At 36.9% G+C, this 25,586-nt stretch overlaps 4 protein-coding genes and 1 non-coding gene across 6 annotated transcripts in view; 4 read left to right on the top strand and 1 right to left on the bottom strand.

The window, feature by feature from the left end:
• Nucleotides 1-25,586, top strand: part of LOC109001242 (F-box/kelch-repeat protein At1g74510-like) — a 945,981-nt gene that overhangs the window by 817,639 nt on the left and 102,756 nt on the right. The window lies entirely within an intron of this gene.
• LOC118349450 lies at nt 81-1,811 on the top strand. The gene is made up of 2 exons (XM_035693920.1): nt 81-742; nt 1,779-1,811. The coding sequence occupies exons 1-2, from the start codon at nt 83-85 to the stop codon at nt 1,809-1,811; spliced, it is 693 nt and encodes a 230-aa protein (XP_035549813.1). The 5' UTR covers nt 81-82.
• LOC118349449 lies at nt 1,842-9,642 on the top strand. The gene is made up of 5 exons (XM_035693914.1): nt 1,842-1,912; nt 3,091-4,677; nt 5,899-6,045; nt 6,151-6,203; nt 8,761-9,642. Exons 2-5 carry the CDS (start codon nt 3,192-3,194, stop codon nt 9,640-9,642), a joined length of 2,568 nt encoding a protein of 855 aa, XP_035549807.1. The 5' UTR covers nt 1,842-1,912; nt 3,091-3,191.
• Nucleotides 2,511-2,617, bottom strand: LOC118349495. The gene has a single exon (XR_004802452.1). It is a non-coding gene; the product is annotated as a small nucleolar RNA R71 (small nucleolar RNA).
• Nucleotides 12,094-12,575, top strand: LOC109001240 (mini zinc finger protein 1-like). The gene has a single exon (XM_018978439.2). The coding sequence runs from the start codon at nt 12,187-12,189 to the stop codon at nt 12,469-12,471; it is 285 nt and encodes a 94-aa protein (XP_018833984.1). The 5' UTR covers nt 12,094-12,186; the 3' UTR covers nt 12,472-12,575.

The raw sequence follows: 25,586 nt of genomic DNA, 5'->3' as shown, positions 1-25,586 counted from the left end.
AGAGTTGTAATGCAACTAGACCACATCATAAATTAATATCCCACTATTTTACTCTCATATCACATTTATGTTGTAGGACATTATGGGAAAAATATTAATTTATATGGGTATTTTTGGAAATACCCAACTGGCACAACAACATGAGATGGCACTCACGCACACGGAAAAGGACTGCAAGGCAGAGAGTGAAGCAAGAAATGGCATGGTGCTCGGCTGCGCACTACAGGGAGAGATGCTGGGCAGATCAAAACGCAGAGCTCGAAAACGTGAAACGCAGAGAAGAAACACTGGGCTGAGACGTGCGCACTATAGGACGAAACGCGCAGCAGAAATGGAGAAGTGGAACGCGAGCGGGCTGGAGCAAAACGCATGCACTGCAGACGTGAAATGCTGGGAGCTGGAACGCAAACCTGGGCTGACTCACGCATGCTCAAAACGCAGGAAATCGAGACGCGAAATGCAGAACTGGGCTGGGCGAGACTCAAAACGCACGAAACGGAGAGGTGAAACGCGGATCTGTGCTGAACACTGCAGGGACGCACTCACGCGGACAGAAACGCACGAAGAGGAGCTCAAAACGCAAATGCAAACCTGTGCTGAGCTGAGGCAAAATGCAGGAAATGGAGATGAAACGCGAACGAGCAGAACGCGAGCTGGGGCTGACTCAAAACGCACAGCAAGGAGAGCGAAACACAGTGGGCTGAGAGGCAAAATGCATAGTATAAAAAGAAATTTTTTTGCTGTGCGCCTCTCTCTTTTTTTTTCCGGACTTATTTTCGTTCGGTGGTTCAGTTCTTCCTCTTCATTTTTATTTTCAATTCTTTTCATTACTTCATTTCTTTTTATTCTGTCGGTTTTTGTTATTCTTAGTTTCGGATTTCAGCATACTTGAAAGATATAGTTTATTTTTCATTCAGCCACTTTCCTTAGAAACAGTATATGATGATGTTAGATTTTAATTTTCTTGAGCATTTTGTTAATCTAGAGATGATAGGCTAGATTTTTAGCTTGGGATTCAATGAGTAACCCATGACTATTTGGGATTGGATTTACTTCAATATTTAGTGCTTTTGATGATTAACTTGATGGATTATATCTCAATGTGCATCTAGAAAATATTAGAGTTCTTTGTTCTTGGTTTAGATCAATTGTAGACGTAAAGGCACAATTAATACTTGAACAAGTAACATGACTTTAACATTTTTCTTTCACTTTTCTATGATTGTTATATAATTTGTCAAGTAGTTTTATTAAAATAAAATTGTGGTTCATTGCTATATTATCCGACTATGATTTCTAGGAATGAGAGAATGGTTGAGAGAAAATGAAAAGAGAAGTAAATCCATCACCAAATTAGTGGGCGAAAATTGCATCCCAAGTGTTTGTTTAATTGTTTCTTACAAGTTTAAGTCAACTTCCACACAATTTCTTTAAATCTCTTTAATCTTAGCAATTTTAGAAAAATAGATTCTCTTTTATTTTCAGCTTTACTTATGTTTGATCATCCCGACAATTTCACTCATAATCCACTTCACACTCTCTTAGTAAATAGCCCCATCTAGGTGTTAATGTTGTTAGCGGTTAAGTTTTGAAATTTATCTCTCGTTTCATATTTTTTGTTCATTGCTAGCTCATTTAGTTTAATCTTTTCTTACCATTTTAAACTTTCGTGTCACTCCAAACGGTAATATGTTGTCTTGCGAAAATGAAATGTTTGCTAAATTCTCATTGTCCCTGTGAATTCGATCTTGGGATTTACCCTTGTATTACTTTGACAGCTTCTACGCTTGGAAGTCAAAATTAAAAGCTGATCAAGTTTTTGGCGCCGTTGCCGGGGACAACTGGTGTTTAGCAAAGCATTCTCATATTGTTGAGAAGACGTTTGTAGCGTTGTGAACCTTTTCACAACTTGGTTGACATTTTTCTTAACTTTATTTTTCTTTATTTTTTTTTGTTGTTGTTTGTCTTGCATATTCTTTTATTTTTTTGTTCTTGTTTGTATGACTGGTTGGACTAGAGGCCAAACTTCTCGGTTGGTTAGGACAGAATCACAAGCATTTTTTACCTCAGCATCACTTTCTCTTGAGTCATCTTCTGACACTAATAGTACCATGGCTGAAAATGAGAATCATGATCGGGAAGTAGTGAATCAGAATAGGACACTTAGAGATTATTTACAACCTGTCAAGACTAGCACACCCTCATGCATAATCCTACCTTTGAATGCAAATGTCTTTAATTTCAAACCTGGAATGATTCCATTAATTCCACATTTTCATGGCATGGATTCCGAGAATCCGTACCTTCATATCAAAGAATTTGAAGAGGTTTGTTCTACATTCATGGACCGAACATGCACTGAGGAGGTTATTAGACTAAAGTTGTTTCCATTTTCCTTGAAAGATAAGGCTAAAACGTGGTTAAATGCATTAAGACCTAGATCTATAGGCACATGGCAGGAAATGCAAACTGAATTTTTGAAGAAATTTTTTCCAATACATAGGACAAATGCACTTAAAAGACAAATCACGAACTTTGCCCAAAAAGATTCTGAAACTTTTTATCAAAGTTGGGAAAGGTTCAAGGATCTTTTAAATGCTTGTCCTCATCATGGTTATGAAAATTGGCGTTTGATAAGTTTTTTTTATGAAAGTTTGACACCAAAGATGCGCCAATTTGTACAAACCATGTGTAATGGAGAATTTTTTGACAAAGAGCCTGAGGAAGCATTTGAATATTTTGATTACCTTGCTGAAAATGCTCAATCTTGGGACACAACTGATGTGCATGATAGGTCTAGGCAAGTTGAGTCTGGTCATGGAAAATACACTTTAAAAGAAGATGATGATTTGCGTGCTAAGTTAACCTTGTTATCTAGAAAAATGGAAGCTATGGAATTGAAAAAGGTAAATGAAGTGCATGCTGTCCATAAGAATTCAGAGAAGTGTAGCATATGTGAGGATAATGGGCATTCAACTAATGAGTGTCCCACGATCCCCGCATTCAAAGAGGTATTGTTGGACCAATCTAATGTTGTAAATATGATACAAAAACCATATTCTGGTCCTTATTCTAATTCTTATAATCCAGGATGGAGAAACCACCCAAATTTTGGGTGGAGGAATGACCAGCAAGTAGCTCCAGCAGCCTTGGCTCCAGGACCCTCTCAACTCGCAATTCAAGCACCTCCAATGCAAAAGAAGGGACTTGAGGAGACAATGCATCAATTGTCAAACACCTTGCAGCAGTTTATGCAAGGTCAAGCAACAATCAACAATCAAAACTCTCAAGCGATAAATGACATTCGGAGCACACTTACAAAAATGACTACGGCATGGAGCTCTCAAGAGAAAGGAAAACTTCCTGCACAACATCAACCCAATCCACAAAGTCAGCCACCACAAGGAGCGGTTGAGAGTTCAAATGTGAGGCAAGTGAAGGCTGTCACTACTTTGAGAAATGGTAGGGTGGTGAACATTCCAGCTCAAGGTTCAGACAAGGCTGGTAAGGTCTCTAAACCTGTACAAAATGACGCTGAAAATGGTGAGTTTGAACAAAATGAAACTGAAACTGAAAATATTTCATGTCCTGTACCTGCTCCTTTTCCTCAAAGATTGGTTCCTCTGCACAAAGACAAACACCAATCTGAAATTTTAGAAATATTCAAACATGTTAGGATTAATATCCCTTTGTTAGATGCTATTCAACAAATTCCTGCATATGCTAAGTTTCTAAATGATTTGTGTATGGTTAAAAGAAAGTTAAATGTGCAAAAGAAAGCTTTTCTTACTAAGCAGGTCAGTGCCATAATTCAGAGCAATACCCCACCAAAATATAAAGACCCCGGTTCACCAACAATTGCTTGTGTTATAGGAAGTTCAAAAATTGGTCAAGCATTGTTAGATCTAGGCTCAAGTGTGAATTTAGTTCCTTATAATGTTTATGAGCAACTTGGTTTGGGGGAATTAAAACCAACTCCTATCATTTTACAACTAGCGGATAGGTCTATTAAAATGCCAAGAGGAGTTGTTGAGGATGTCTTGGTTCAAGTGGATAAATTCTTTTATCCCGTTGATTTTGTTGTGTTGGATGTTCACTTGACACCAAAATCTTCTTTTCAAGCACTTGTGATTCTTGGGAGACCTTTTCTTGCTACTTCAAATGCATTAATAAATTGTAGGAGTGGTGTTTTAAAGCTGAGTTTTGGGAACATGACCCTTGAACTAAATATTTTCAATATTTGTAGGCAACCTCAAGACTTGGAAGATGTACAAGAAGTGAATCTGTTGGAAAGCATCCTTGAGGAGGAGACTTATTTGGCATACCAGCCCACTAACCTGCTGTTTGAGTTAGAAAATTTTTGTGAACTCCTCACTGATGACGCCCCCATTGATGTTTCTCATGTTTTTAATGCAGAAAATAAATTGGAGACTAAATGGAGGCCAAAGATTGAGCAACTCCCACCATTGACAGCAAGTTTGAAGCCTTCAGCAAATGAAATCCCAACCTTAGAGCTGAAGCCATTGCCAAATGACTTAAAATATGCATTTCTGGGACCGGACAACACCTTCCCAGTGGTGATTTCAGCCCAACTCTCTCATGATCAAGAAGGAAAATCGATGGAAGTCTTAAAGCAACACAAAGGTGCCATTGGGTGGACAATCGCAGATATAAAAGGTATAAATCCTCTTGTGTGCACTCATAGGATTTACTTAGAGGAAAATCTTAAAGTTTCTAGGGAGATGCAAAGGAGATTAAATCCTATCATGAAAGAGGTGGTAAAAACAGAGATTTTAAAATTACTTGATGTGGGAATCATCTACCCTATTGCGGACAGCAAATGGGTAAGTCTCATTCATGTAATTCCAAAAAAATCTGGGCTTACCATTGTGAAAAATGAGAAAGATGAATTGATTCCTGCTAGGATTTCTACTGGTTGGCGAATGTGTGTAGATTATAGGAAATTGAATGCCTCCACTAGGAAAGATCATTTCCCTTTGCCATTTCTTGATCAAGTGTTGGAAAAAGTTGCGGGTCATGATTTCTATTGCTTTCTTGATGGATATTCTGGTTTTTACCAAATAGAAATAGCACCCGAAGATCAAGAGAAAACAACTTTTACTTGCCCGTTTGGCACTTTTGCATTTAGAAGAATGCCTTTTGGACTATGTAATGCACCGGCTACTTTCCAAAGATGTATGCTTAGTATTTTCAGCGACATGATTGAAAACTGTTTGAAAATATTCATGGATGATTTTTCAGTGTTTGGCAGTTCTTTTGATGCATGTTTGACTAACTTACAAGCTGTTTTAGCCAGGTGTAAAGAGAAGCATTTGCTTCTCAATTGGGAAAAGTGTCATTTCATGGTTCAACAAGGCATAGTGCTTGGTCACATAGTCTCATAACGAGGTATTGAGGTCGATAAAGCTAAGATTGAACTTATTTCCAAGCTTCCTATACCCAAAACAGTAAAAGAAATCAGATCATTTCTTGGGCATGCTGGGTTTTATAGGAGATTCATTCAAAATTTTAGTTCTATCTCTAAGCTTTTGTGTGAGTTACTTATGCATGATGTTGCTTTTGAATGGACCTCTTCTTGTCAAGATGCTTTTGATAAGCTGAAAATTTTGCTCACCACAGCCCCTATCATGCAGCCCCCTGTTTGGTCTATTCCTTTTGAGATAATGTGTGATGCTAGTGATGTAGCCATAGGAGCTGTTCTTGGACAGCGTATAAATAAGTTCCCACATGTCATTTCTTATGCAAGTAGAACTTTAAATGGAGCCCAAAGAAATTATTCTACCACAGAAAAGGAATTGCTTGCTGTAGTTTTTGCATTAGACAAGTTTCGAACTTATATTCTTGGTTCTCCTGTGGTTGTTTTCACTGACCATGCAGCGTTAAAGTACTTATTGTCGAAGAATGATGCTAAACCACGTTTAATCCGATGGATTCTTCTTCTCCAAGAATTCGATCTTATCATCAAAGACAAGAAGGGTGCTGAAAACGTAGTTGCCGACCACTTGTCTCGGCTTACATTTGCTGGAAAGGATCACACTATCCCTATCCTTGACTCTTTTCCTGATGAACAATTAATGTCAGTTGAAAATTTGCCTTGGTTTGCTGACATAGTTAATTTTTTGGTGACAGGACAGACTCCACCCCATTGGAGTGCTCAAGACATACGGAAATTCAACCATGAGGTAAAGTCATTCTTCTATGATGATCCGTTTAAATATTGTTCTGATCAAATCATAAGGAAATGTGTGCCTGATCATGAGATACAAGCTGATCTTTCTTTTTGTCATAATGAGGCTTGTGGGGGGCATTTTTCTGCAAATAAAACCGTTGCAAAAATTTTACAAAGTGGGTTTTATTGGCCACATATGTTTAAGGATGCGTATAATTTTTGCAAAACTTGTGAGCCATGTCAAAAATTAGGCACAGTCACTAAGAGAAATATGATGCCTTTACAACCCATTTTGGTCATTGAGATTTTTGATTGTTGGGAGATTGATTTTATGGGACCATTTCCATCTACTTTTGGTTATTTGTATATCCTCATGGCTGTTGATTATGTTTCTAAATGGGTTGAAGCCATTCCATGTAAAACAAATGACCATAAGATTGTACTTAAGTTTTTGAAAGAAAACATTTTTGCTAGATTTGGCATGCCTAGAGCTATCATTAGTGATAATGGAACTCATTTTTACAACAAACCATTTGCTGCCATCATGAAAAAATATGGTATACACCATAAAGTTTCCACTCCATATCACCCGCAAACGAATGGGCAAGCTGAATTAGCTAATAGGGAACTTAAGCACATCTTAGAAAAAACAGTCAACCCCAACAGAAAAGATTGGTCTTTAAGGCTTACTGATGCGCTTTGGGCTTATAGGACGGCCTTTAAAACCTCTCTTAACATGTCTCCTTATCGCTTGGTCTATGGAAAGGCATGTCACCTTCCCGTTGAGCTTGAACATAAGGCATATTGGGCTGTTAAACAATTTAATTTTTCTATTGACCATGCTGGTTCTGTGAGAAAATTTCAGATTTCAGAATTGGATGAGCTTAGGCAAGATGCATATGACAATTCTAAATTGTCAAAGGAACGCATGAAGGTATTACATGACAAGCACATCCAAAGAAAGAATTTTCAGCCCAATGAGCAAGTCTTACTTTACAATTCCCGCCTCCATCTATTTCCAGGCAAATTAAGATCGAGATGAGTGGGCCTTATGTAGTTAAGACTGTATTTCTATATGGAGCTGTTGAGATTACTAATCCTCAAAATGGAAACACTTTCAAAGTTAATGGCCAACGACTTAAACATTTTTTGGCAAAACTTTTACATGAGGATACTTCCATTCCTTTAGAAGATCCCACTTATTCTCATGGTCCTTAGCTCATTCTTGTTTTGTTTTAATTTTTTTCTTCTCTTTCTTTTCCTTTTATTTTTCTGCTTTTATTTGTTTCAGTTCTATGTTTTGTTCTTTCTTTCTTTTTATTTTTCTTTAGTATATCTTTTCAGGTTCAGCACTGTTTATTCTTTTATGGTTTCATTTTTACGTTCACAATCCTTTCAGCCATCTCAGGTATTTTCCTTCGGCCCTATTTTCTTTCATGCCTTGTTTTATTCATGATTTGCATTGAGGACACTGCCCATTTTTAGTTGGGGGGTAAGGAGAGCCTTCTACCATTAGTCTCTTAGGATTAATTATTGTGGGGTCTGAATTTTTTTTGCTACCAAGCTATTATTTTCATACTTCTCTACTTAAGATCAGATAGTTGCAGTTTTGGGCTACACTAATTCCCATTGGTTAGTTTTAAGTTTGACACTTGACCTTATGATATGTCTTAGCAACTCAAACTTGGGAAAGTTACTTCAAAGCTATTGATTGATGACCTTAACTGACACAAACAGATACTTTTTGTGGTTTGTTTGACGACAATCAGTGGTTTCTTCTAAGCAACTAGCAAGAACTTCAATGAACCATATCTTAATGGCTTAGGAAAAGTGTGATGAAAAAAAAAAAAAAAAGGTTGCAAAAGTACATGAAAAAAAGGGACAAGCTAGAGATCATGCAAAAATAAAAAAATAAAAAAATGGTGCATGTACATTGGAAAAGGCTGCCTATCACCGGGATCTGTTAAAAAAAAAATGGGTCTTTCAAAGTGTGATAGCGTGAAAGCCGCCAACGTAATGGTTTTGAATTGGAGTGAAGACCTTTTGGTCTTTCTTGAAAAAAGTTGCTAGGTTGAAACTATTGTGAGAGATCCTGAAACTAACAAATGGAAATATGTTCACACATTTGGTGCACTCAAAGATCTCCAGCTTAAGTACATTTCCCTTGTTTGAGCTCTTGAGAATTTTATAAGCTTTTGTGTTGAGCTAAAATTTGACTTGACTATATTCTAATGCCCATTATTTCAATATGATTGATCTTTTGTAGAGATTTTTGAGTTTAGTAGCTCATTCTTGGAACCTACAATATTTTTATCGCATTGTTTGCTAGAGACTAGCAAAAAGCTAGTTGGGGGGTGTGATAAAATGTCAAAAACTACATGATTAAATTGCTAAAGTGAGTGATTTGTTTAACCAAAATGTGAATGAGCATTTAATTATGTAGTAATTTCTAATTCTTGACTCAATATAAAATTTTGATATTTTACACTTGAAAAGAGTTGTAATGCAACTAGACCACATCATAAATTAATATCCCACTATTTTACTCTCATATCACATTTATGTTGCAGGACATTATGGGAAAAATATTAATTTATATGGGTATTTTTGGAAATACCCAACTGGCACAACAACATGAGATGGCACTCAAGCACACGGAAAAGGACTGCAAGGCAGAGAGTGAAGCAAGAAATGGCATGGTGCTCGGCTGCGCACTACAGGGAGAGATGCTGGGCAGATCAAAACGCAGAGCTCGAAAACGTGAAACGCAGAGAAGAAACACTGGGCTGAGACGTGCGCACTACAGGACGAAACGCGCAGCAGAAATGGAGAAGTGGAACGCGAGCGGGCTGGAGCAAAACACATGCACTGCAGACGTGAAATGCTGGGAGCTGGAACGCGATCCTGGGCTGACTCACGGATGCTCAAAACGCAGGAAATCGAGATGCGAAATGCAGAACTGGGCTGGGCGAAACACAAAACGCACAAAACGGAGAGGTGAAACGTGGATCTGTGCTGCGCACTGCAAGGACGCACTCAGGCGGATAGAAACACACGAAGAGGAGCTCAAAACGCAAATGCAAACCTGTGCTGAGCTGAGGCAAAACGCAGGAAATGGAGATGAAACGCGGACGAGCAGAACGCGAGCTGGGGCTGACTCAAAACGCACAGCAAGGAGAGCGAAACGCAGTGGGCTGAGAGGCAAAATGCATAGTATAAAAAGAAATTTTTTTGCTGTGCGCCTCTCTCTTTTTTTTCCGGACTTATTTTCGTTCGGTGGTTCAGTTCTTCCTCTTCATTTTTATTTTCAGTTCTTTTCATTACTTCATTTCTTTTTATTCTGTCGGTTTTTGTTATTCTTAGTTTCGGATTTCAGCATACTTGAAAGATATAGTTTATTTTTCATTCAGCCACTTTCCTTAGAAACAGTATATGATGATGTTAGATTTTAATTTTCTTGAGCATTTTGTTAATCTAGAGATGATAGGCTAGATTTTTAGCTTGGGATTCAATGAGTAACCCATGACTATTTGGGATTGGATTTACTTCAATATTTAGTGCTTTTGATGATTAACTTGATGGATTATATCTCAATGTGCATCTAGAAAATATTAGAGTTCTTTGTTCTTGGTTTAGATCAATTGTAGACGTAAAGGCACAATTGATACTTGAACAAGTAACATGACTTTAATGTTTTTCTTTCACTTTTCTATGATTGTTATATAATTTGTCAAGTAGTTTTATTAAAATAAAATTGTGGTTCATTGCTATATTATCCGACTATGATTTCTAGGAATGAGAGAATGGTTGAGAGAAAATGAAAAGAGAAGTAAATCCATCACCAAATTAGTGGGCGAAAATTTCATCCCAAGTGTTTGTTTAATTGTTTCTTACAAGTTTAAGTCAACTTCCACACGATTTATTTAAATCTCTTTAATCTTAGCAATTTTAGAAAAATAGATTCTCTTTTATTTTCAGCTTTACTTATGTTTGATCATCCCGACAATTTCACTCATAATCCACTTCACACTCTCTTAGTAAATAGCCCCATCTAGGTGTTAATATTGTTAGCGGTTAAGTTTTGAAATTTATCTCTCGTTTCATATTTTTTGTTCATTGCTAGCTCATTTAGTTTAATCTTTTCTTACCATTTTAAACTTTCGTGTCACTCCAAACGGTAATATGTTGTCTTGCGAAAATGAAATGTTTGCTAAATTCTCATTGTCCCTGTGAATTCGATCTTGGGATTTACCCTTGTATTACTTTGACAGCTTCTACGCTTGGAAGTCAAAATTAAAAGCTGATCAGAAGCAAGGCAACCATTGGACTAAGTCCAACTGTTGTGTCATTTGGCAACAGGCACAATATATGTACTGGTTCTCAACACTTTTCAGAAAAATGAAGAATTATAACTTTTCGTTCACAACCTTTGGTTATCTATAAATAGACCCATTGGCCTGCCATTTGAGTAGGACAGAATAGAATTTTGAATTCTCTCTCTCTCTCTCTCTCTCTCTCTCTCCCAAGTTCTTGACTTCTTCATAGTGTTAGAACTTGTTAGAATCTGTTTGTTCTCGAGAGAACAGATTTCTAATTTCTTGGTTGAATAGCAAAATCTGAGGGTATTTGGGGTCTAATTTCGTGTGTGCATAACACAGTTAGAAAAATAGACTTGTTCTGGACTTCATTGTATCTTGGAGGCAAATTTTCTTGTAACCCGTGTGCATACCATTATTGGTGGGGGCGAATATTGTCTTAAGGAAAGCGACATTGTAATGCGCCTTGAAGCAAATTTTCTCTCACTATTGTCTGTTTTGCAGCCCCTTAGTTTCAACAGAAACGTCTTATAATGAGTGATGTGGACAGATATATAATATGATCATGATCAAGGCTTGGTGAATTTTAATTCTAACTAAAACCAGATTTATAGTACTACTGATCTAGCTCCAGGAAGTGGATCTCATTGATGCTGAAATTTCATGAAATCTTGACAGCAATGCTCTTAAATATTATTAGAAACTTGGGTACCATTTAGACAAGAGTTGTTGTCACAGTTTCAAGCTAGCAAGCTAGGGGCCACAGAAACCTGCTGCCTTCAAGAATCAGTTTGGACCCACAAATTATACTTATAATGTGTATCCAACGTCTTAACTAGCTTGTCATGCTCATGTGCACATGGTCAATCAGTGACTTGCGTGATTGAATTTACTTTCTTTACATCAAGCTTGTGTTCGATCTACTAACTTTGAAAAACAAGACCATTCTGGGGTTTTTCTGCTCCATGAAGGGACAACATTTTCACAATCTTTAGCTCTCATTATTTAAATCTGCTTGTCCAAAGAATGAGTGAACTGTGCCACGTGCAGCATGCAGGATGGTTTGTTTAGGCTTTGGGAACAAAAAAAGCGTGATCCTGTGACCTAATTCCGTCTACTTTGTTGAGAGAATAATGGGAGGCACCATTCTATTTTAGTGACGAAGTACGCGATGATTGGTCGACAGAATAATATTTTCGGTCAATCTCTGCCTCGAAGTGAACAATGGGGCATGAAAATATAGGTAATAAATCTAACTTTTCCTGGCCTATGTGGGCACTCGACCGGGACCATATATATAAATAGAGCCTCCTAATGACCGCTAGCTAGCTAGTTACCTTTTTATTTTTTTAATATTTTTCTTTTCACATTTTTTTAATATGTTTAAGTATTTTTTAAAAATAAAAAAATATATTAATACACTTAAAATCACTTCTTTAATTACTAAATAAAAAAATAAAATTTGTGAAGCGGAACATTTGAGCGGTACAACTTGAGATGCAAAATAGCATTTTCCATATAAATGCATATATGTGCTAGCCAGGGTTAGGGTTAGGCAACAAAAAAGCTAAACCTTTAATTCTAGTACTTACTTTCTTTGGATGAATAAAGTAGTCAGAAATTTACGGCATCTGAGATATCGAGGAATTGTGGGTCGTTTCTGAATTAGTGTTTTGAAGGATGAAGAAACGTCGAGTGGTAGTACTGAAGAGAGATTGCTCCAGCAGAACCTCTAATGGTAATACCTCATCTTCGGTCGTTAGAACTGTACGGTACGTAGAGTGCCAAAAGAATCATGCGGCAAATATAGGAGGATATGCGGTGGATGGATGCCGGGAGTTCATGGCGAACGGCATGGAGGGCACAAATGGTGGGTTTACATGTGCCGCTTGTGGCTGTCATCGGAGTTTCCACCGAAGGGAAGTGGAAACCGAGGTAGTTTGTGAGTATTCTCCACCTAATTGATCGATCCGTTCGTTAGAAACGGAATGATTCTTTTCATCGTTGTAAATTTTCCCCAATTAATTGAGATATATAAGCCCTCTTTCAAAGAGAAACTCAAACCTTTAATTAAGTACTGCGTTATTAATGATAAATATATACATATATATATATATATATATGTATATATGAGAAACTAAGCCACATGACTTTGTTTGTTTTTTAAAGTAATCATGGAAATTAATCTCCTACACTAGCTATCATTTCTTCTCAACCTTGTCTCTCTTATTTTCTTAATCAGCCCTGGACCTTGCAAGAATTAATGGAGTTCTTTTGTGAATCTAGTTGAAGATGGGAATCGAAACTTAAGATTATATATATATATATATATATATATATATTTCTTTAGGTACAAAATAATTACATATGCTTTCATAGTAATAAGATCCATGTAAAGAGAAAATGAAATAAAGAGATGGAGATAATTCCCATGCATTTTCACTTTCACTACCAAATTAAATTTAATTTAAACTTGGCAGTTTCAGCAATAATATATATAATATATGAGTTATTATATTCTCATGTCAGTGTATACGGTACTGATAGAACCCCATGTTTCGTGGCCCATGGCCAAGGCCCTAGCCATGTGGGGACAAGGCTAGAGAACCCCCAAAATAGCCTTAGGGGCATGCCATGGGGCCTGCCTTGACATGCCCAAGGGGGCTGGTGACCAAACCAGCCCATTCAGCATGCAGCCCGCACGCCCAGCGCGCAGCCCAGCGCGCCCAGCGCGCACAGCACGCATGCCGCGCGCGCGCGCAGCACGCCCAGCGCGCCCCGCGCGCGCACGCCTCGCCAGCGCGCAGCGCGCAACAGTCCAACGCGCAGCGCCACACCTGCGCGCAAGCCCAGCGCGCACACGCCCGCGCGCACGCCCAGCACGCGCGCGCCCCAGCAGGCCCAGCGCCCCAGCGCCCAGCGCCCAGGCAGCCTGCCTGGGCCATGCTAGCCTGCCCACGCCCAGACCAGCCCAGGGCCCTGCCAGCCAGCTCCCAGCAGCCAACCTAGCCCATCCATGGGCTCGTGCATGTCATGGTTCAACTTGACCCATGCCACGGCCCACTATGTTATTTTTAATTAGTTATTTTTATTTAATTATTTACTTTACAAGGGACCTATTGGGGGTTTCCAAATTGTATTCTCTATAAATAGGACCCTTAGTCATTACATTCCCATCTTTTGGCAAAACTCTTAGAGAGAGAACATTGTTTGAGAGATCATCTTCGGTGCAAGAGCACTTGGGCAATTTGGGTGCAATCCGTGAATTCCAAATTGATTTATCATTTTCGGTGCAAGAGCACTTGGGCAATTTGGGTGCAATCCGTGAATCCCAAATTGATTTATCATTTTATGAGTTTAATCATTCCTTGTGCAATACGTGAATCAAGGCTTGATTGTTTATTTGTTCTTTGTTTGATTCTTGTTTATCTAAGAGCAATAGTGTTCTATATATTGTTCTTGGAGGTTCATATTTGTTCTTGAAGTTCTTCCTCATTTTTACTCTTTCAATCCATTTGATTGTCATTTTCGGCCAACTAAGGTGTTATTCAACTTTCCATAAGTTGAAGTAACTCTTGTGTTGCCCTAGCCGAATACAAGTTGGTAAGACAAATCCCATTCGGCTATCCATTGCCATATTGGGAGTTGCCTAATCCATTCACCACACTTTCCATTTCTAGCTCAAACACTTAGGAAACTTTCCTAACTTCATCCCCATTCATTTCGGCTATTCAATCCCTTCAACCCTAATTTTCGACCAACAAAGGTGTTAGTCAACTTTCCATAAGTTGATTTAATTCCTCTTGTTGCCCTAGCCGAAATCACATCTTTGGTAAGTCAAATCCCATTCGGCCATCTCTTGCCTTATTGGGACTTGCCTAATCACCATACTACATTCCTTCTTCATCCAACACAATTAGGAAACTTTCCTAATTCCACCCTCTTCCATTTCGGCAACCCTAGCTCTCACTTCCCATATCCTACTTTGGTAACCCTAGCCGTCCATCCTCATTCCATATTTGACAAACCCTAGCCGCCACAACCACTTACCATATTGAGCTAACCCTAGCCGCCCATCCTCATTCCATATTTGGCCAACCCTAACCACCCATAATACCTTCCATATTCATTCCAAACAATTAGGAAACTGTCCTAATTTCGGCACTATCCCATTTTGGACAACCCTAGCCGCCACACCTACTTTCCATTTAGGACAAACCCTAGCCGCCACACTCTCTTACCATATTGAGCTAACCCTAGCCGCCCCACCTTCTTTCCACTTCTAGCAAACCCTAGCCGCCCACCTCATCATCCATTTCGGGAAACCCTAAACCCACACCATTGCCGTACACCCTTACCACCTTCCTAACCATACACTTCCATCATCCATTCCCAACACCCCACTCCCTTACTAGCCGAAATACACAACCCCATATTGGCACATTGGTCACCTTGACCAACTTTGGCCGTGGACCAAGCAAGAGAAGAACATAGACTCGGTCATTTCAAGGCTACAATTGGATTAGCAAGGCAAGTGTTTAGGGACTAGACAGGGTCCCTAACAGGTACACCATCCACGTCATTTAAATGGTAAGATTTAATTTATAAGATTTAAATTTTAAAATTTATCTTCTATATCAAATTATGTCATGCAAATATATAGTGTGTAGTATAAAAGCCTTAGAATAACAATACTCATAATATATATATATATATATATATATTTATATAAGCTCTGTGTTCTAGACGACATATATGCATATGGCCAATTTTCAAGTTGTACAGAAAAAAGGTTATGCATCTTTCTCTGCTTTATTTTCCTTAATTAATGAAAATAAGATGGAAGTATTATTTATCCCAGTTTAAAAATTTCGGTCTTAAAGTACTGACCCACCTTTTGTATTGATTGGTCTAGCTGCACGTGGATTTATCAGAAAATTATAACAAAGTAGATATTTGAAGAAAACAAATCTATAAAATAGGTTAAACAGAAAACGCACGAGCACTGATTCATGGTAAAAGCATGGTTTGAGTTTTATTCTTTCACAAAAAAATACAAAAAATAAATAAATAAAAATAGAGGAAAAGAATAGCTTAGGACAGTAATTGAAATATTGATGATGTATATTACATATCACTACAATAGATTTTGGCTTTTGTGATGACGGACAAAACCATCACAACAAATAAGCAAACCGTCATAAACACTTTTTTGTGATGGTTTGAGACAGTCACCAAAAAGCTGTAACAACAAGTTTTTTGTGAAGGTTTACTATTCAACTGTCATAATCTTTTTTTCTGACAGTTGGAAGTCTTCCATGAGATGTAATGTTCAAATGTGAAGTTTTTTCTAACAATTAAAATCCGTCACAGAAAGTAATGCTCGCATGTAAAAACTGACATTCAAACGTTAACCCGATCGATTAACATTCGAATGTAAAAATTAGACGTTTGTTATTTGTGCTTTGCACGATTAATATAATTTACGTTCGAATGTAACAATGTTCGAACGTTTGCTTAGAGACTTTTGAATGTAGTATTTGGATGTTAATGGCAAAGCGTTCAAACATAAAATGTTTAACGTTCGGATGTTTGGTTTTCATTTGAACGTATCTATTCTAATCATTTGAACGTTTAGATCATTTGTCCGTTGAAACGTTCAAACATTTTGTTGGAATTCAGAGGTATTATGTTGGAACGTTGGTTCTAATGTGAAGCTATGTTCGAACGTTTGTTCTTTACATTCGAACATACTGATCAGAAATACTAATTTCATAAAATTAAAAAGCATATAAATTGTATCATATTACACCATAAATATAACAACTAATAATGTCTTATAGAGTTTCAAAATTAGACAATAAAAGTTTCTAATAATGATAATGATATATTCATTTCTTCTTCTGTACTTGCTCACCGCCATCCATCTAGATCAACATCTTCCTCTATACTTGTTCTTGAACTTTGAGACATATTCTCTCCTCCTGGTCTCTTTGTCGCTCATACAAATGCATATCTAAACTAAACTGTCGCGATAAGAGAGACTCCAACTCCTGTTGTCTTGACTTCATCTGCTCAAGGTCATGGAAGATGAACCGATACGCTTGAAAGAACGTCTCAAACCTCTTACTAAACCAGACTTACTCCCGAGCACTTGTGTGAATGTGTCCATGTCACTAGGAGAGGATTCCTTAGAGGCTGACTAGATCTCAATCATTTTTTATTTCAAGTACAACGAAAACACACAATAAGTAACATATTAAAATAAATAAGGAATCAAACATAATATCTACTCACAAAAAATAATTCCACTTACATAATTATATTTAGTGACATAATCAATCCACTTACTGTGCTCATCAGTGTGAGTAGTAGCATAGACATAAGTGAGGGAGAAATTTTCAGGATCGTCACATTTCTAACAAAGCCACATTAGTAATTTTAAAAAATAATGTTAGTATTTAAATAGAAGAATATGATAATTAGTGAGTTTTAATAAGTTATTAATTACCATTTTATCAGCAAGACATTAGAATGATCTTGAACCAGCGTGATGATAGATTCTCAAAGCCGTTCTATTATGTACATTGATAGAACTTAAGTATTGCAGGAGAAATTAACAATGTTAAATATAAGATATGAAACCAATATAGATGTAAATAAGTTATAGGGGATAAATCTAGAATACTTGATAATCTAGACTTGTAAAAAGATCACAACACTTCCTCCAATCGTTTAACTTCATTTTCTGAAAATGGGACTTAACAACCTCTTCCAACGTCTCGAATATCTTGAAGTGGTCATGACATCGACCCTTGTAATGCTGAAATAATGTAACTATCAACTCATTCACAGTTTGCACATCCTCGCTACGACCAAAATTGAGGTTGAATTCATCCTAAGAAGTGAATTGCGTCAAAAATATGAAATCAAAACATCTCTAAAAAAATTTACATTCGTATATAAACTCACCAGTACACGACTCCAAATGTGATCCTTAACATCATTCGAAACATCTCTCCATGATCGCACATAAAATGGGGCATAAGTCCAGACTAGTGAGCTGACATAGGAGGAGAGCAATGATGCACTATCATCCACTCCCCCAATGAAATTATCAGAAATGTAGACCTTGATTTTTCCATGCCTTCTATTTTTTTTCCAGAGCAAGACGTCAGCTAATATTTTTAAAATTATTAAATACAGTCCCCAAATGATTGAAATATAAATAATTATCAAAAAAATTTATTTACTAATAGGTGTTGACTGGTTGTCTGTCTCTTATATATCAACTTGTTCAGGAACGGAGTCCTCAGTTGGGGAGTCGTGAACGGGGGTTTGGGACATGGGGGAGGAGGCACATTTTTTCGTTATCGTTTTGGTGGCATCCTTGAAATGAGTAATAGTTTAAAAAAATTAGTATAAAATAATTTATAAAAAATGTATTGTATTGTCACCTACGTAAATAAAATATTTAATCATTTTACTCTTTATCTCCATATGTATTTTTCATGCTTGTTTCAGAATCGACTTCAATAATATTTTTGTCGTCATCATCTTCTTCTTCATCGACTTCATTTTCAGACTCTTCTTCTTCTTCTTTCTCACTTACTTCATGAAGTGAATAATCTTTTAATACAGATGGGTCGAGATGTACGAGTGGAACGTAATCTCTATATAGGGGGATTAGTTCAAGTGCACCGTAGTCAATAAATAAATTAATACCTTCTCCATCTTCCTGGGAGGCCTCTATAATCGAAAAGTCATCTTTATCTCCACTATGATCGTGATCCGCTACCATTCCAACATCATAGATATTCCAAGGAACAAAGTTTTGTACAACTCGCCAAGTTATCTCTCAACTATCTTCATCGGCCTCTTTCATTGGATCAACCAAGTAATAGACTTGGGTAACATGACAAGCTAATATGAATGGATCATCTTCGTACCATTTACGTATAGTATTTACATTCGTAAAGTGACTATCCTTATGTATCAAAACCCGACCACCGCCTAGATCCCACCAATCACATTTAAAAACATATGTCACATTCCCACCTAGGTCTCGCCAGTCACATCCACGTGCATACAAATCATAGTCATTTCCAAGTCTATTGGCAAGACGTATCCAACTTTTATCCATTTCTAAAAAAACCTATCGACTAGTATAATGCAAACTAATTTCACATGCATCACATGCTCCAATTCTCACTGCTCTTTAGATAAAGGTAGTTAGTCCTATCCCATTCGAGATTATATCATCCATATTGCACAAATCTTGTCACTCTTCTACTTTCCACATCAATAAAAATTGCGGCAGCACCTCCCCATGGTTCTCCAAGTATACATGTTCACAGACAGGGATTACCACCCTACAAATAATATACCCAAAGAACAAATGATGAAGGCACCGAAATTTCATAACAACATATTCACTGTATCTTTTTTAAATTCATAATATATTCACAACAAGTTACCAATATATTCACAATATATGTAAAAAATCTCAACATATTTTTATTAAATTAAAAACATATTCACAACAAATTTTGAATATGTAACGCCCCAATCCCAGATGAATCGGAAAAATACTCCTTGTCACTAAAAATCCATTTTCAACCATATAGTTATAGACTCCAAAGTTTTCAATGACACGTACAGCTCATTGTTTCAAATCAACTACTCTAATAAGATTAATCTAAACACCACAAAAATCTCAAATTTAATATCAACATTCCAAGATACCAAGTCAACAAAGCAAAATAGAACTATGGAATAAAATCTCCAATAACCAAAATATCATCTTTGTACTTAATCCACTATGCTCAAGTAGCCTTATACACGACTTCTAGTCTTGATCCTCAACTGTACTGTCAAAACTATCTGAAAAATGTTATGAAAACAATAGGTGAGTTATCACAACTCAATAAGCAGAGAACATATACTAGTATGTAAACATGAGACTTTTTAGAAAGTTCGGTATACACTAACAAAACATTTCATTTTCACGTGCAGATCTCATAAACGTGTTATCAGAAAATTAGAGTGACTTTTTAATCTTTTCCTACTCAAAAACCAATTGTTCATATTCAAATTCAAAAACGCTTTGGCATAACATAATTATACATCTTCATCTTATCATATCATATCATATACTATGTTTAACCCCCGTGGTATGGTTGTGCTATTCCCTGTGGCCAAACCAAGCAATATTATATTGTGAAACTTCCTATTTTTCAATCTCGGAGCCCCACAAGAAAGAACACATAAAAGACCACTTTGTTGCCAAAGTGGGTGCACTCATATCATATCAAATAATGTTGGTACCAACCATATCATATGAACCAGTATCATCATATCAAAACCATATCCATAATCAGAATCAAAACATATAAGTATGCCAAAGGTTTTTCATATCCATATCATATCAAACCACGTATTGAATATATTCATATAATTTCCATTTGATCAAAAACGGATCCAAATCATTTTCATATCATATGTACAAAAATTCAGAGATATCATGTTCACACTTTTGCATATTTCATAAACATGTCAAATATTGCTCATGTCTACACTATTCATGTGAAAAGCATTTATTTTCTCTTTCATACATATCTTATGAGGGAATACAAAACATATACTGAGGTTGTTTTTCACAGTTTCTTTCTAAAACAACATGCATATTTTTATAAACCAACCCCAGTTCATTTCTTCTTATGCAAATCTAAGGTCGTGCACGGGGCCTTGCATGGTTGTTCATACATGTGTTTCAGAGCATGGCTGTAGTGGCGCGGGTGAGTGTGAATTTGAGTGTGTGATGGAAAAGAAAAGGAAAACAAAACAAAACTCGAGAGACGTGGGGAAAAATGGATTTGAGCAGGAGGGATTTTCAAAAGTGAAGAAACCGAAAGGAAAGCAAAAAAATAAAAAAAAGGTCTGGCAAAGAAAATTGCAGCTAGGGAAAAAGACACCTACCAAAATGACATTGTTGTGGGCCAGGCCTCACTTCTTGTTTGAGTTTAGGCTCTAGGGATTACATCCTCCTCCCCTAAAGCAAAGTCTAAAATTCTTATTCCTCATGATCCTTGCCTATTTTAATTGTCGATCGCTATGTCTAATACTTCCATATTCTAACTTGTCAATATTTTCGTAGGTGCCTTAAATACCTTAAAATCTTCTTGATATACCCATTCATGCACCTAGTGTCGATTTTCATACACCTCGGGTCCAGTTCAAGCCTAAAAATATAGACCTCAATAATGCATTTCAAAGCCTAATAATAAATTTCAAATTCTCCACATAAGATAATAACCTCATACAAAAGTAAAATAAACTCTCAAACCATCGTATTACCAAAATCCACGTGTCTATTGTGCACTTTAACAAGTTGTAGTCCTAAACACATTGTATCTCCATTTAATCCATCTTGAAAGAACTAACCTCCACGATAAACCAGTCCATAGATTTCTAAACTGCCAGATCTAAATTCACAAATTATAATCACCTGATTGTAGCCTCTAAAACATCAATATCACAAGTGTAAACCTCAGGTTCCTAACCATAACTCGTTCCAAGAAGTCAACCTTAAATCTAAACCTTAAATGTTGTCAGAATCATTTCTTACAGTCCATAGAATATGCCTACTAGAATTAAAATATCATATGTCATAAAAAATCATTTCCCTAAAATATGCAAAATCTAAAACCTCAGATTCCATGGGACATATTCCATAGGTCCGCATGTGCAAAAACCTTACATATCATAAACAAAAATCATATCCGGGTGTCCACAAAATTCTAAGACCCTAGATCTCATCAAAATCAACTTTAAAATATGCAGCATCTCTAAACGTTAGATTTAGAAAAACTTCATCCATAAAATCTATAGAATCTCAAACTTTAAATATCATCACACTCCTACTCTAAATACTCTCTTTAATTCTCAGTCGTGCTCAAATCCGAAATGTTTCACAACCGACGACGAGATGGGATGTAGAAAAACATAGATTTTAATAAACGTTTCAAAATATAAAGTTCATATAAACATATGCAAATGTTTTAACCATAAAAGGAATATGTATATAATACTTTGAAGTTGTAAAATCACCTATATAAAAAAATGTACACGCAACCACAGTAACAATATATTTCCAAAATCTAAATCCTAAATCTTATCAAAATCAATTTGTAAAGTCCACAACATGAGTCTACAAAATTTAAGACCGCAAACGTCATGAAATCAGTTCTTAAAATCTACAAAATCCAACACCTCAAATTTCATAAAACATATTTCCTAACACCCAAAGATTCTAATACCTTTAATACTGACAAGATTTTTCCTTGCAGTCCACACAATTCAAAACATCAAATCATAAAATTATTTCCTAAAGTCCCTGATAACCCAAAACCTTATATACTATAGTAGTCTATAGAACTTCAAAGCTGAAATATCCCAATGATTGTCCCTTAGTCTTCAAATTTCTATACCTCTAATCTAAAATTTCTTCCTAAACCTACAGATATCCAAAACCTAATATGTTATGGTTTGCAGGACCTCAAACTTGTCTTTCGGTCAAACTTATGTCAACGTCATGATCTAAACCTTAAATCATATCGAAGTCATGTCCTACAACCTACAGAATAAGCCAATCCAATCTAAAACCTCAAATTCTCAAAACCTCCACCCATACAGTCTGCAGAATCTCAAACTTGTCTCTGATACCAACTGTAATATGATTCCCCGACTCCCACATACGGAAATATGGGAATCGTGACGTCGAGATGATGACAACATGGGTTATGCATCCCAACGATAAGTGTCAAGTGTGTGTACATGTAGAAAGTGTACAACAAAAATGCAGCGGAAAAATAAAATAAGTCAACTAAGTACCAGAATTTTAAATCCAAACTAACACAAATAAAATTATTATTGAAAATTATACAGTTATCCATGAAAATAAAGTAAAAATCCAAATACAAAGACAAAAGGGAAACAAATCCCATAATCCAAAAAGCGATCACATGTCACTCCTTCTGTGGAGCCGATCCCTCAAGCTCAATGTCTTCATCTGCATCAAAATCTATAGTTCCATAAAGTGGAACCGTAGGGTGTCGAATATGACATGAGATACGAATCTTAGTAAGTAATCAACCAAACAACCCATGAGAAAAAAAAATACATTAATGCAACCAACATGTATGCGTGCACATGATGAAACATACATGAGGCCAAAACCATTATTTTCCCACAAAATGACCCTTTTTCCAACGCATGCCAAAAATCTCATTTGACCCAGAATATGCCATTAAATGCCATTCGACATTTTCCAAGAAAACGGCCCAATCATAAACCGACCATTTTCCTAGAAAATAGTGCTCGTATCCATTAAAGCACAAACCTCCATTTTCCCATAAAATGACCTAACATATTCATTTATCAATCACCGTAGGCGAGAATCACAGGCATGACTACCATCATCCCTACCGTGTGCACTGTAGGCGGGAATCACAGGCGAGACTACCACCATCCTTACAACTTGCATTGTAGGTGAGAATAACAGGCAGGACTACCACCATCCCTACTTACCACCATCCTTACTACATGCACCATAGGCGGGAATCACAGGCAGGACTACCACCATCCCTACCGGTAACACTATAGGTGGGAATCACAGGCTAGACTACCACCATCCCTACAGTTCATTTTCCTTTCTCTTATTCCTTTCAATCCATTCAAATACACAAGTACCCAAAATCCCTTTCTTCACACGAAAGCCCAGTTTTAATCTTTAACACATGAGCATGCATGAACCCAATGATGAATGTCATGTCACCAACATAACATATAAAATATCCAAACATGACAAAAAAACATCAAGCATAAACCAATTCCATAAACCAACCCATCCTCAAATCCAACCCGACCCCCGTACTCCTCGGACTCAAAGTTCGGAACGACCAACCAGACTGCAGAAAATATGTTAGTGCAAAAATATATTCAAATCTCACAAAGTTCTTTGGAAAATTACTTATAGTGATGAAATATAATTTTTGAATAATCAAGGAGGTGCGAAAGGTGGTGGAACAAAAATGTAACAGTGTAATTTGAACTATGGTCGTGGGTCTCAAAAGGCTAAATTTTGAATAGGAACAAACTAAGACTTGGGATGGCTAGGGAAAGGCTTAGAGGTGTTGGTGAAGCAAATGGTGGTGCTGGTTGGCTGCGGGTGGCAACGTGGGCTGTGGTTGGAAGCCAAGATACCCAAATCAGAAAATGAGCTACAGGGGCTTCAACGGTGGAGGATCGAAGCTGAGGTTGGGTGGTTTAGGTGGCTGGAGGGCCAATGGTGGGTGGTGAAAAGATGGTGGCCAACAACAGCAAGACAGTGAGGCTAGAACAAAAAAGGGCTGTGGCTTGGATTCCCTCATTCCGGTTAACGGTGGCATGAGAGGAGCTAAGGTTGGAAGGGGAGGAACGCCAGTCGGAGGGGAAGAGAATGGGCTAGGTGGTGTTGGCCACGCTGGTGTGCAGCAGTGCATTGGAGGGGATGAAGAAACAGACGGGGGAGGGGGGGGGGGTCGCGCTGGAGGAGAGAATTAAAGGAAAAGAAGGAAAAAGAGAAAATAGGTGAAAGAAAAAGGGGAAAAAAAAGTGAGGAAAAGAAATGTGGTTCAGTCCTCACAACTTGGGTAACAAAATTGATCCAACGAAAATAATTTTAAAACGGTGAGTTAAATAAAATAATTTAAACGTAGTGACTAAATAAAAATCAAATAATAAACTAATTAAAACTAAATAGCAATTTAAATAATAAACAATAATTAATAACAATAAAACACATTGAATTAACAGTTAAAAATCTTAAAATAATACCACCTAAATCATTTGAAATTTAAAACAAGAAAGGCCACAATGTTAATTAATTAAATAATTTACTTAATTAAATTACACGTAAATACGAGGTATCACAGATAACACCCCCGTCCTGGATAGATCAGAGAGTTACTCATTGTCACTCAAAATCATTTTTCAATCATATAGTTATAGACTCCAAAGTTTACAATGACAAGTACAACTCACTGTTTCAGATCAACTACTCCAATAAGATTAATCTAAACACCACAAAAATCTCAAATTTAATATCAACATTCCAAGATACCAAGTCAGCAGAGTAAAAAAGAACTATAGAATAAAATATCCAATAACCAAAATACCATCTTTCTACTTAATCCACTATGCTCAAGTAGCCTAATACATGATTCCTAGTCTTGATCTCTAGCTATACCATCAAAATTATTTGAAAAATATTATGGAGATAACGGATGAGTTATCAATAAATCAGTAAGCAGGGAACATATACTAGTATGTAAACATGAGCCTTTTTAGAAAGTTTGGTATGCAGTAATAAAACATTTTATTTTCATATGCAAATTTCAGAAACGTGTTATCAGAAAATCAGAGCAACGTTTCAATCTTTTTATACTAAAAAACCAACTATTCATATTCGAAGATCTTTTTCATATTCAAAAACGTTTTTCTTTTTTTTGAAAGAAACATACTCATTTCATTAATGAACCGAAGTTATAAATGTGACTTATCAATACAAGAAAATCCAGTCTATAAGCCAACTTACGCAACAGGTATGGGGCTTCCCCACACACAAAGTCTTTTGTAGCGGACATTGTCTTAACTTCTAATCAAACTCTCTCATAACAGAGAAAGCGCTCTGTAAAACAGAACTTAAAGGCCCTCTCTATCCTCCTAGGGAAGAAGAGTACGGGACACTGCTATGGACACCAAATCGAATAGCCTATTCCTATTTTATTAAAAACTAAACTAACAAACAACTACAAATAACCACATTAACAACTACAAGACCACAAGCACTGGTGAGACGCCAGACACGTCACACCCACCGCAAGCATCGTCATCTCGAGCCCTAGTGGAACGAGCACCCAGCTTACGTACGGACCACAACAGTCCGGCCGTACAATCACCTACCGTAGCATCACCCACCACTCTCGAAAGACTTTAGCCCCGGATTACGTCAGATCCAAAGGCCCAAACCTCACTCAGGT

The sequence above is a fragment of the Juglans regia genome, chromosome 9 (genome assembly GCF_001411555.2).
Source record: "Juglans regia cultivar Chandler chromosome 9, Walnut 2.0, whole genome shotgun sequence".
NCBI lineage: Eukaryota > Viridiplantae > Streptophyta > Magnoliopsida > Fagales > Juglandaceae > Juglans > Juglans regia.
The sequence above is the reverse complement of the archived record's forward strand: the minus strand, read 5'-3'. Positions and strand labels throughout refer to the sequence as shown.